The sequence below is a fragment of the Taudactylus pleione genome, unplaced genomic scaffold (genome assembly GCF_031769625.1).
Source record: "Taudactylus pleione unplaced genomic scaffold, aTauple2 ptg000930l, whole genome shotgun sequence".
NCBI lineage: Eukaryota > Metazoa > Chordata > Amphibia > Anura > Myobatrachidae > Taudactylus > Taudactylus pleione.
The window spans coordinates 51,238-64,274 of NW_028285331.1; the positions used below are offsets into that span (position 1 = coordinate 51,238).

The 13,037-nt window shown below is 49.4% G+C and overlaps 1 protein-coding gene across 1 annotated transcript in view; it reads right to left on the reverse strand.

The window, feature by feature from the left end:
* EXOC6B (exocyst complex component 6B) overlaps positions 1-13,037 on the reverse strand; it is a 161,602-nt gene that overhangs the window by 13,780 nt on the left and 134,785 nt on the right. Inside the window, exons 9-15 of the mRNA XM_088459743.1 lie at positions 9,835-9,918; positions 9,037-9,083; positions 5,799-5,919; positions 5,393-5,464; positions 5,163-5,260; positions 4,569-4,674; positions 2,383-2,492 (exon numbers count right to left, since the gene is read on the reverse strand). Coding sequence (XP_088315869.1) covers positions 2,383-2,492; positions 4,569-4,674; positions 5,163-5,260; positions 5,393-5,464; positions 5,799-5,919; positions 9,037-9,083; positions 9,835-9,918 — 638 coding nt within the window. The remainder of the gene's footprint in view (positions 1-2,382; positions 2,493-4,568; positions 4,675-5,162; positions 5,261-5,392; positions 5,465-5,798; positions 5,920-9,036; positions 9,084-9,834; positions 9,919-13,037) is intronic.

Consider the following 13,037-nt stretch of genomic DNA (forward strand, 5'->3'; position numbering starts at 1 on the left):
AGACTCACAGGGACCTGGGGGCAGATGGAGCAGTGATACTGCACAGTGCTCTCCCTAAGGATGGACCCCAGACTCACGGGGACCTGGGGGCAGATGGAGCAGTGATAATACACAGTGCTCTCCCTAAGGATGGACTCCAGACTCACGGGGACCTGGGGGCAGATGGAGCAGTGATAATGCACAGTGCTCTCCCTAAGGCTGGACCCCAGACTCACGGGGACCTGGGGGCAGATGGAGCAGTGATAATGCACAGTGCTCTCCCTAAGGATGGACTCCAGACTCACGGGGACCTGGGGGCAGATGGAGCAGTGATAATGCACAGTGCTCTCCCTAAGGATGGACTCCAGACTCACGGGGACCTGGGGGCAGATGGAGCAGTGATAATGCACAGTGCTCTCCCTAAGGCTGGACCCCAGACTCACGGGGACCTGGGGGCAGATGGAGCAGTTATAATGCACAGTGCTCTCCCTAAGTATGGACTCCAGACTCACGGGGACCTGGGGGCAGATGGAGCAGTGATAATGCACAGTCCTCTCCCTAAGGATGGACTCCAGACTCACGGGGACCTGGGGGCAGATGGAGCAGTGATAATGCACAGTGCTCTCCCTAAGGATGGACTCCAGACTCACGGGGACCTGGGGGCAGATGGAGCAGTGATAATGCACAGTAATCTCCCTAAGGATGGACTCACAGGGACCTGGGGGCAGATGGAGCAGTGATACTGCACAGTGCTCTCCCTAAGGATGGACCCCAGACTCACGGGGACCTGGGGGCAGATGGAGCAGTGATAATGCACAGTGCTCTCCCTAAGGATGGACTCCAGACTCACGGGGACCTGGGGGCAGATGGAGCAGTGATAATGCACAGTGCTCTCCCTAAGGCTGGACCCCAGACTCACGGGGACCTGGGGGCAGATGGAGCAGTGATAATGCACAGTGCTCTCCCTAAGGATGGACTCCAGACTCATGGGGACCTGGGGGCAGATGGAGCAGTGATAATGCACAGTGCTCTCCCTAAGGATGGACTCCAGACTCACGGGGACCTGGGGGCAGATGGAGCAGTGATAATGCACAGTGCTCTCCCTAAGGCTGGACTCCAGACTCACGGGGACCTGGGGGCAGATGGAGCAGTGATAATGCACAGTGCTCTCCCTAAGGATGGACTCCAGACTCACGGGGACCTGGGGGCAGATGGAGCAGTGATAATGCACAGTCCTCTCCCTAAGGATGGACTCCAGACTCACGGGGACCTGGGGGCAGATGGAGCAGTGATAATGCACAGTCCTCTCCCTAAGGATGGACTCCAGACTCACGGGGACCTGGGGGCAGATGGAGCAGTGATAATGCACAGTGCTCTCCCTAAGGATGGGACCCCAGACTCACGGGAACCTGGGGGCAGATGGAGCAGTGATAATGCACAGTGCTCTCCCTAAGGATGGAGGTGGCTGACTTTCGGCAGAATGCGAGATACACGCTGCGTAACCTGTAATCGGGTCAGGAATTCCTCCAGGATTCCTGAGACACAGAGCTCAGGGTAATATCACTGAACCTGGCAGCAGGGAATTCAATGCCTGGGAAAGGCAAAGCTTCTTTCATCTGTCCTCAGTCGTCTAGAAGGTCGGAAAGGACAAGTGGTATTATCTCCTGAGGCCCCGGGGTGAGAGATGAGGGCTGCTTACACCAGGGAGGGTTCAAAAGCATCAATATCACAGAGCGCGCCCGGGGTCAAGTGACCTTTTCACTTCTTATCCAGCTCTACCTGACAAACGCTGCAGATAAGTGGGGACATGAGTGAGAAAACAGGAGAAAGCCCCCAACTCTCATCTCTGCACACTTACGCCTCAGGAACACACGGGGGGCTACCACAGTCCTGACAAGGGTCCGGCCTGATGCCGCACATGCACGCACAGACTGAACGGGTTATACCGAATCACCTTTGTTTAGTAAGAAAGTATCGGCGTCAGGTCCTCCACAATGACGTACGCAGCCCAGTACCGGAGCGTTTGGTAATATACAGTAAACTCCTTCCTAATTTTGCCAAATACGTGTGAGGTCCAGTAAAGTGGCAAATATGGAGTAAAAGTTTGTACATCTATATGCTCCACAGACGCATCACACCAAGCAACGTAAAAGGAACAGTACTTCTTAAGGATACTGTATATTGTAGAAAAATAATGCCCTATTCATCTTATGCAGTGATAGTCAGTAACAGGTGCCCTGCTTATGGGCAAACACAAAGCCAATGCCCAACCTACTGCAGATTGTAAGCTCTTCAGGACAGTAAGTCTGCCCTATGACATTATATAAAGGAGGCATGAAGCATGACTAGGGCCCTTGGTAAAGCCATCAATCACGTGATAAGCACAGGGACAGGACATTGTACCTTAGATGTAAATCCTCAGAGAACTTCAGGCAGGCGTAGATAAATTCCTTGATCTGACAGTAGATTTTGGGTACAAATTCAGAAAATGGCAACTTCTTGGGAAATGTTTGCTGCAAGGTAAAAAACCAATGAGTTACTTGTACAGGTCACACTAAGGGAATGTCACACACATTCATAGCAAACAGATAATATGGTCACTGCTATGGCCGGATGATAGGACTGAATGCTGGGCTTTATCATGTTCCTCGATGAATGTTCATTTACCGGTCAATCGTGGTAAAAGTCCACTTAAAGGGACACTGACCTCAATAAAGTGTTCAGCTCATTTGTGTCTAGCACAGGAAAATGTATACATCAGGCCCTGTGCTATAATAGCCATCCTTTAATATTTATGTTGTACAAGTGCAATAAGAAAAATAACCAATATACGGCTGACGTCTCCCTTACGCCGACGGCTGACGTCTCCCTTACACCGACGGCCAGAGCCGGTTTTAGACCTCATGGGGCCCTAGGCAAGATACCAGTTTGGGGCCTCCCTACCTCAAACAATCCATAGCACTTTATTTGCGTTCCTGATTCATGCAAAGCATCCCCACCCTAATCCTGACCCTAACTCAACCCTAACCTCAAACCTGACCCTAACCGCTAAACCCTACACCATCCCTAATACCCCAACTCAAACACCTAATCTGACCCCAATACCCTAACCCAAACTGATACACCAACCCTAGTACCTTATCCCTAATGCCAAAACCCAAACTAAACCTCATACCCTAAGGATATACAGTACTCCTCATTATCCATTAAATACATCACATAAGCCTGAGGAGTGCTAAGGATTAGAAGGTAGCTGCGAGGTGGCATCTGCAGTGGGGGTTTTTGGTGTGGCCACGCCCAGTATTGTGTGTGACTGTGCTCAGCTGAGTACAATGATGGGGAAGAGTCATCACCATTACACCCCCCCCCCCTTTTATTTTAAAGTACACTATAGGATTTATTTTTGTAATGGTAGGTGGGGAGTGGACAGGACTGCATTATAGTATAGTATATTACAAGTACCTAACATGAAAATACCACCATCCTGGATTGATGTACTAATAATACTAATAATATCATCATCATCATCATGTTGTATATTACTATATGCTTGTAATATAAGGCAGTCCTGTCCACTTCCCAGACCCCATCTACCATAAAAAATAAATCCTACATAATTCTATATATATTAGAGTAGTTGAGAATAGCACAGTACGTGACCCTACCTGCCTGGCTGCTGTGATTCCCTGAGATCTGGATCCTCGGTCATTGTCTCACTCAGCCAGACTCTGCCTTGGCCTGTTCCTCTGCTCTTCGCTGGGTGCCACCGATGCTGGTGGCAAGCTGCAAGCCTGGCAGTCAGTGGCAGAGGCTGCTGTGCTGGGGGTGGGCTGGAGCTGGATGGGGTTGGTCGGAGGAGCCGGTGACCCTCGTCCTCCCTCTTATGCACAGTCACTCTGTGACAATGCGGACAGCGCTGCCGCAGCGGGACTCTATAAGTGTGTCCTCGTGACATCATGATGTCACGCAGTACTTGTACACTGCTCCTCTGGGAGCATTTTGACCGGCCAGATTTCTTGGGGAAAAGAGGCCAATCTAGGGCCCCACGAGTCAAAAGGGGCCCATCCACGGGCCCCTTGGGACATGTGGGGCCCTAGGCGAGCGCCTAGGTTGCCTTGTGGGAAATCCGGGCCTGCCGACGGCTGACGCCTCCCTTACACCGACGGCTGACGCCTCCCTTACACCGACGGCTGACGCCTCCCTTACACCGACGGCTGACGCCTCCCTTACACCGACGGCTGACGCCTCCCTTACACCGACGGCTGACGCCTCCCTTACACCGACGGCTGACGCCTCCCTTACACCGACGGCTGACGCCTCCCTTACACCGACGGCTGACGCCTCCCGTACACTGAATGTAAAACCGCTATCATTCGCATGTTACAATGTGAGTGCGGTTACTGTCTTATAGATGGAGACACCCGTTAGCGGACGCTCCATGCCACACCCACAGAACACTGAGTGGGCAGGGTTGGTCCATGGTCATCGGTCACACACGTGTCGGAGCGTACCACTAGCCTAGAAGACCAATGTGCTGCCTGTATAAGAATTGTGGCGCAGTATGGAGGCCCAATACATTATTCCATTACCTTCTCCAAGTCTGGGTCTTGGAACGGAAACAGGCTCACAGTCCTCCTGTACGCGGTCTCGTCGCTCACTGGAATCGGGCTGTAGTTGTCTGCATCCAAAATATTCCTGCACGGTGCATTAAAAAAAAAAAAAAAAAAAGAAAGAACGAAAGAAAAATTATTTTACGTGTCTTAATAGCAATAGCTCCCGAGGGATGTAGTGATATTAGAGGAACTGCTCCTTGCATTAATCAGGACCCTGCTATCTCAGAGCTGTGCAGCCCCCTTCCCCTCCCCCGCGATTTAAATCACCCATCCTTAAACACACATTTAATTCCTGCAAAACTACCTACGGCCCACCATAAAGGCTGGAAACCTCTCTAACATAGGGAGTATGATTTCCTGCAACATTGGCTTCTGGGCGCCTTCATGTGCGTGCAGCCAACACTAGAGGGCAGTGTCAGGTGGCACGGTGCTGAGCGTGGGGCACCATCATGGTAGATTGCCACGGGATAAGCACTTGCCTTGCAGTATGCATGTGTGTAGGCGGAACGGGACGAGGGAGCGTTAGTGGGAGCACACGGCTGAGGCGAAAAACTGTGCAGACCCACTTACCTGAAGACCACGGCCCACTTCTTCAGCAGGATCTCGCTGTACTGGTCTCTGACCTCCAGCAACATGTCAAACAGCTGGTTCACCGAGAAGCCGTAACCCTGGATGGATGCAACACGGGGGACAGCGTTTTAGGTTAGAGTCGGAACAAAAGACAGCGAAGGACATTGAAGGGGCGAGGATGGGAAATGGAGGATGAGCTGGAAGTGACGGGCGGGAAGAACCCGACCTACCTGCAGCGTGTCAGCAAAATGCACGATGAGGTTCTTGAGGTCCAACACCAGGTTGGGATCGGAGCAGTAGGACTGTAAGACAAAGCAGCACCAGCCAGTGACATAGGGACTCCGCACTGTGCTGCGATCCCTACACTCATACACATTCCCTCCAACGTGGTCTTCACAGATTCTTCCATCCAGCAGTATTTGCTTCCAGAGGGGACAGTTGGTTAAAGGACTTGCCCAATTCCTTTCTAGTCATCCTGATCTCTCCCTCCACCGAAATTCATAGATCATTACAGGATCTGACCAGCAGGGGGGTCAGTAAGATGGATCTCTCCCAGAAGGGGGGGTCTACAAATACATACTTAAGAGCCCCCTAACAGTACAGCAGAAAAATAACTGGACTGGTGGCATCTCTTACCGAGTGCGTCCTCAGAGCCGCCATCGTTTTCGACAACGCCAACTCCCAGAGTTCATCGATGTAAGCGCGATTCACCAGGCCGACCGTCGTGTGCAGGATGTGATCTTCCACTACAAAAAACCTGATGGATAACGAGGTGACAGTAAATATAAGACCAAAAGGAGGACACACAGACGCCGAAGCCCGATGACAGGGCAGATAGGAGACACCTGGCGTATAAAGTGGCTCATGCATTCTGACTACAGCGGCCAAGACTAGGACCTGACCCGTAGGACAACGCTGCTCTACTCAAAGGTCTACTCTAAGGTCTACTCCTCCTGTAGCGCTGCCTTACAATGTGTAAAACCTTTCCACCTCTTCACTGCTTCCTCTGTCCTGACGTGGGCAGGTGATAAACACAAGTGATAAGGCTTGGTCATAGCATTATCTCCAATGGCATTCATTTTGATAAATCCCTGTAATTTACAAGTGACTCTCTTATAGAAATCACACAACGACCATCCAAAAAGTGTTACGAGGTCAGCGCTACCCACCAATTGTTATAGGGGACAATTAAATTTTGAGCGTGGCGATAGTGATGCGCAACTGCGCGCATCGCTCCAAATTACAGTAGCCCGACATAAACGATCTTCCTGTGCACCTCTATGGTGTGTAAGGAAGACGGTACACAGTCGGTGGCTGGCGGCACGGTTGGGACACCGGCAACTAGCTATCAACAATTGAATTTACCGTACAGAGGGCCTGATTCAGACCCGCTTGCTAAGCTCCGGACGCACGCTATGGGTGATTATTGCAACGTTTGCGTCAAAATACGCGTGCGCGAACCAGTCACTGCGTCCAGAAACCGTGCGCTCGTAGTACACAGACTGGACGCTACTTTGAGTAACAGATCGCGCCGTTTGTGTGTAGTAACAGGGGAAGGTGTTTGTGAACGGGGGAGTGGTGCTGCGAACGCAGGCGTGTCTGGCCGTCAAAACGGCGTCTTATGGGTGTGCATAATAAGCAAAGAAGCAGCATTGTACATGTCATTTGCTTGTATTTCAGCCTACAGTGATCGCAGCGTTTGCGGCAGGGTATAGTCAACCTCAAGCGCTGCGTTCGCATCCGATGGTTCCGATTAGTTATACACTCCCTGGAGATGACGTGTGTTAAGAGAGAAAAGTGGACGTGCGTTTGCTTTGCAGTCCTTCTCTAAGACATAGAGGGCGTCCTTACCCCAGACAGTGCGATCGCGGAATTTGCGTACCCGGGCCCCTTTTTGGCTGCGAGAGAGCGCAGCTTAGCGTCCGGGTCTGAATGAGCGCCAGAGTCCAGTAAACATTTCCCCTACATCCATTAAGAGAAGCTGAATTCTAGCCGTGCGCTCCCCAGAGAACCATATTATACTGCTGCCCTGTCTAATAGGTCACAGTTAGAGAGAAGGGCTGAGCATCATATACACAAAGCCAGTAAGGCGCACGTTAGATCATCTGTTATCGGATTGGTACAGGGCAGCCATAGGGCATACACTGCTCCAAACCCACAACAGATGTGCCCTCATACACTGCTGTTCAGGCCGCGGCAATTAGCCCCTTAGTCCCGAGAGACCGGGCCGCACCGAGCGTCTGTCACGCTCAAAATGCGCGTCTTAGTCACACAAGCGACTGTAAATGACAGAACGATTTGCTAGATTGCACTGATGAATCTGATGTGTGATATTTGTACATCGGTGTGCAAAGCTCCCCCGATGCAGAGGCCGCGGCTTTCTCGCACCAGAAGTCCCATTGTGCGTCATCTGCGGCCATTCACGTGTATAAAACTAATTCCTGCTGCAGTCACAGCCCAGCGCCTCTAGTGCACCGAGCGGTGCCACGCCACTAAGACACAAAGGGGCCCATTTATCAATGATCGCTTGTGCAATGCCGTCAGGGCGCACGCCGGTAATGCCCATGATCGCACTGCAAACAGCGATCCTATCGGCCGGATGTGTTATCGGGGACATACAGGGGCACGGGCTCCGAAAGGCTCCTGCGATGTCTCCGGAGTGGGGGGTGGTGCGCATGCGCAGTCCCGTGGAATGCACATGCCCCGCGGATCCCTCCGCCAGCTAATAGTGCGCGGTGTAGCCCACAGGCTACAGTGGCTAACGCCATCTTCAGATGCATGGCATTCCGGATATTGGTACATTTGGCAGCATCGCATCCCCCGTAGAAACCTATGGGGGAGGCGGCTGCCTGCGGTATTGGAGGGATAACAGCAGACACCTGCTGCGGTCCCTCCGTAATACATACGGGGGATACTTATTATTTGAGGTAAACCTCAAATACACTTTGATAAATGAGCCCCAATGGGGTAGATGTATGTAGCAGCGATAAGCGCGGAGACGTTTCCCATGGCAACCAAACAGCTTTTGCCTATCATTTTATAGAATGTACTTGATAAATGCAACCTCAAAGCTGATTGGTTGCCATGGGAAACTTCTCCACGCTTATCACTGCTTCATACATCTGCCCCAAAATGGAAAAAAAAAAAAAAAACGACGGTACGCTATTCCTCTCGGAACGTGTCGGTGGCGTCCGGCGTCTCGCACGGTATGGCGTACAGATGCTAGGTGTGTACATTATAAGTGCTTTAGATTTGTATGTTATGTAACAATAAAATGGCCCCACATGATGACTAGGTGATATATTCCCGCTATCCCATACCCAGGACAGGACATGATACACCAGAAGTACACGACCTCTGCTAATTACCACACATGTACCTCCATATTCTACCAATTACTCGTCCACGTACCCGATGTATTTTCTGTTGTAAAAAGCTAATTGTACTGAGGTGAAGCGGCCATTTCCCAGACACACATAAGGCTGAGAAGACTGAAAATCCGCCCAGCACTATAATGGCCAGCCGGTGCACAAGGCAATACGTGGGAGCTGGACAGCAGTGCCATTACACCAGACATTACAGGGTAAGCCAGCCCTCATCATTTACAGAGAGCACAGAACCTGCCGCCGTCTACAAGAGTAAAGGATTCTCAGACGCAGGCCGAGGACTCTTCTCCATGCTCAGGAACAGGGAAGTCTCCCCCTCACCACAGACTGGTGATCCTGGGGCCTCAGGTCCCATTACTGCCTGCGTGCTATATAGCTGTTACCATGTGGACGGCTCCAGGCTCCTGCTGCTGCCCTAAGACAGACCAGAAGCTCCCCTGGCTCCTGCGTGCCGTAAAAGGAAATGACGGATATTAGCAGTGACGTACCCGACAATCTGGTGGAAGTATCTCCTGTAGCCGTCCAGGGTTTCATGCTGTAACAGAGAAGAGCCTCTGGTAAATAGCGACAATCCCTGTCCTGCCCGCGGGTTCCTGCGGCTACTGAGCTTTTTACTAGGGATGTACAGGCTCGGATTTACTCGGATCTCAAAACGGCATTTTAGTGGCTATCGCCTATCATGTGTTTTGGATAGCCAATATAATAAATCCGAACTTGCGGTAAAGTGGCGATAAGAACCGAGTAATTCCGAGCCTGCACATCCCTACTTTTTACATCTATTCTGGAAAAGGTCCTACAGACTCAGAATGGCAGCGCATGAATTTCGTGCATATTCAATGGCCCTGGACAGGTGCCATGTAAATACGCAGGGTGCCAACCATGGCACACCCCACGTCCTTGGTGATATTACTGCTGCTTCCTAGTACAAAACGCAGGTGTGACCCGCAGGCTAACCAGGCGGATCCCTGGGTACTTTATGGGCAAGGATGTCATACCATGTCTGTAATGTACAGCAGGGGGCAGGGTGGTGATGATCAAACTTGGGGTTATCTGAGCTATACACCCGGCAAAGGTCCTTGTGTCCTGGGGCACCATCTAGTCTGTAATACAGGACCCTGACATGCACAACCTCTGTATAACACAGGGGGCCGCTGCAATAGGCCATGGCCGGTACGATCACACGGTTACGTGTAAATGCACCGTGTGCCGGGAGTAATAAGCACAAAGGTAAAGTGGAATAATAATGGGCGCTGTACGAGGCAGGAATAGGCGGTGCGGAGAGTTACCATGTTGGATGGCGGCTGCAGCACGAGTCGGGCCTGCTTTCTTCTCTGCTTCCTGTAGTAATTCTCAAAGATCTCTCTGGAGCCCTGAAACCAAAAGATGAAATCAATGACTACAGTGGAATTAATGATCGGGAACCGGGATTCCCCCCAGATCCAGAAGGAGGGTGACCATTACATCGGTAGGAACCAGGCTGATCTGAGCAACGTGGCTCCTACCAATATAACTTGCATTTCAGAAGCACAAAGTATGACCAGTTCCAATTTATCATCACAAAGTGTAAGATCCTCATAGGAAAAGTGTCACCTTGCCGTGGCAGATGGGCATGAACTCAGCACCTTACATTTAGTGTAAATGCCAGCTTAGATTACTAGCTATATATTACTCTTAAAGTGAGAGTTTCTAGAAGTGGAGATGTTGCCCATAGCAACCAATCAGATTCTAGCTATTATCATCTAGAAGGTGCTAGTTAAATGTTAAGTAGAATCTGATTGGTTGCTATGGGCAACATCTCTCACTTTAGTAAACATACACCCTAGTGTGTAAAGTGTGCACCTGTGTCTGGGATGGTACATACGGTGTTTTCAGCCACAGCAGTTTAGCACATACTGTACACCTGTATTTGGAATTTAGGGTGTGAAGACCAAACCCTCCTTTGGGATTTTGAATCTTGTTTACTGCTGTAACATACGGCCAGCAGGGACAGAATTTGGGATGCATCCTGACTGGTGCCAGCGACTCGGACTGGTTTCATGGCACACATTGGGCCCCTTAACACCATCTGAGTATTGTTGCTGACCAGGTGCATCACACAGAGAAGGACCAGGTGCTGTTCACAGAGAAGGACCAGGTGCTGTTCACAGAGAAGGACCAGGTGCTGCCCACAGAGAAGGACTAGGTGCTGCCCACAGAGAAGGACCAGGTGCTGCCCACAGAGAAGGACCAGGTGCTGCCCACAGAGAAGGACCAGGTGCATCCCTTCACCCATCCCTTCAAGGCTCCCCAACAGTTCATGTTTTAGTGATATCCATGGTTGAGCACAGGTGAATTAATTAATACCTCAGTCAATTTGATTTAACCACCTGTGCTCATCCATGGGTATCTCTAAAAACCTGAACTGTTGGGGATCCTTGAAGACCGCGTTTGGGAACCTCTGCCCTAATGACTACTTCCACAACGTCATACCACTCAGCACGTCCTCTGACGCTGATCCCAGGTACATGACAATGAGCTCGGCGTACTCCGATGGCCGCCAGAGTCATCAGATCTCAGTACAATGCAGAATCTAAGGGAGATTTGCAGCATGAATGAGCAGCTGCATACATCCAAAAACAAAGCAGGCGGCACTCGGAGACATACAGCCAATGAACCCTTTTGCACAGGATGTTTATTTGAAGTCTACGTTTCGGGGAACGCAACCCCTTCCTCAGGACAAATACGTTTGTCCTGAGGGCACCGGAGCAAGTAACCACCCCAGTGGGGATGCTGGAGTGTTGGGGGACAAGGTTGGAGATTATATATATATATATATATATATATACATACATACACACACACACACACACACACACACATAAACAGCACTTTTGTAGAAATGCCTCTCCAGGGCACATAATATTTTTCGAGGCGATCAAGCTAAAGAAAATCAAAACAGGATATAATAAACACCTCAACTTATGACAAACACTCCTACAGGACCCAAAAAGCTTTGAAGAAACATTGGCCAATAGTCAGCATCGACTTCAGCCTTCCTTTCAGAAATTTGGATGCTCCGATGATGGCATATAGGAGGGGCCCAAATTTAAAGCTAATGAGGCCTAATATGTATCCGGGTGAACGTAAGACTTGTTCAAACCTTATGACAAGAAAAACAGGTAGTAATTGTTGTGGAGGTTGCATCACATGTGCATCCATGCTAGTTGGATCCAGCTTTCCTCACACTCATACTGGTAAGAAAATGAATATAAAATATAAACTACATTGCACGCTCGACCATCTCATCTATATTCTTATATGGTCATGCGGACTGCCTTATGTCGGCCTCACCTCTCGTAAATTCCATGATAGGATGGCCAACCATTGGGCTACAATTCGCTCTGCCTTGGCCTCTGGATCCTCTGACAAACCTGTCGCCTGCCATTTCCTGAGATTGGGGCATCAGTTGTCATCTCTAAAATGTAAACTCATCGACTGGATACCACCTACTCCAATGGGCAACGACAGAGTGCTGGCTCTAAAAAAGTGTGAGAGCTTCTGGATCCACACCTTGGACACTATCACCACGTGAACTTAATGAACATAATCCCTTAAACATTTTTCTTTGATTATTGTTATTTGCCGATCTTTGAAACATGATGTCAACATGTCCACTATTAATAATGTAGATCACTGTTTCTTTTGTCTGGTACACGTTAGGTTGATATTTTTCCTTATATCCTGGTCAACTCTCACTTTTTTATATATATTATTTTTTTTCATGTATTTTTTTTTTTGTATGTTTTACATTTTTTTTAAAAATATATATATTATTTTTTTCATATATAATTTTGCATTATTGTTTATTTGTATTTTTTATTAGTATTTTTTTATTATTAGCAATTTTTTTATTATCATTTATTTTTTTGTTTCCTATCAGCATAAGATTTTTTTTGTGTCACATCAGCAACCTACAGGTCACGCATGTGCACAAGAGCCCTGACGTCCGGCGGAGGGATCCGAAAGAATCCCTTCTCGCAACCCAGACCCTCTTCCCATAGGGAAGAGCGGGTAGCGAACCACAAGTGGGGGTATTCACCATCTGAAGATGGCGAATGCTCCCGCAGTCAAGCTCCGAAAATATAATATTTTCGGAGCTTGATGAATTCTGTCCCCATACTACTGTATGGGGACATCGGGCCATTCCGCAAACAGAAGGTAAGTAGGAGATATCTGTGATATTCTCCTGCTTTACCTTCTTAATGAATGGCCCCAATACTTCATTTTCACAACTGCGGGTGAAAATGTGGTTTTTCACCTTGTTTTGTGAAAATTAAGTGATGATTGTGACCAGCATTACACCTTGTATATGTAGATACAAGTGCACACTCTAACTATGCTGAACCTAACAATAATACTGCTAAATTGCATTCAAGAGGTTCTTAGCATAATAATGGCCATAATTATGGGCCTGCCCACCGCGTCCAGGTGACCTCTATCAGGCAGGTCC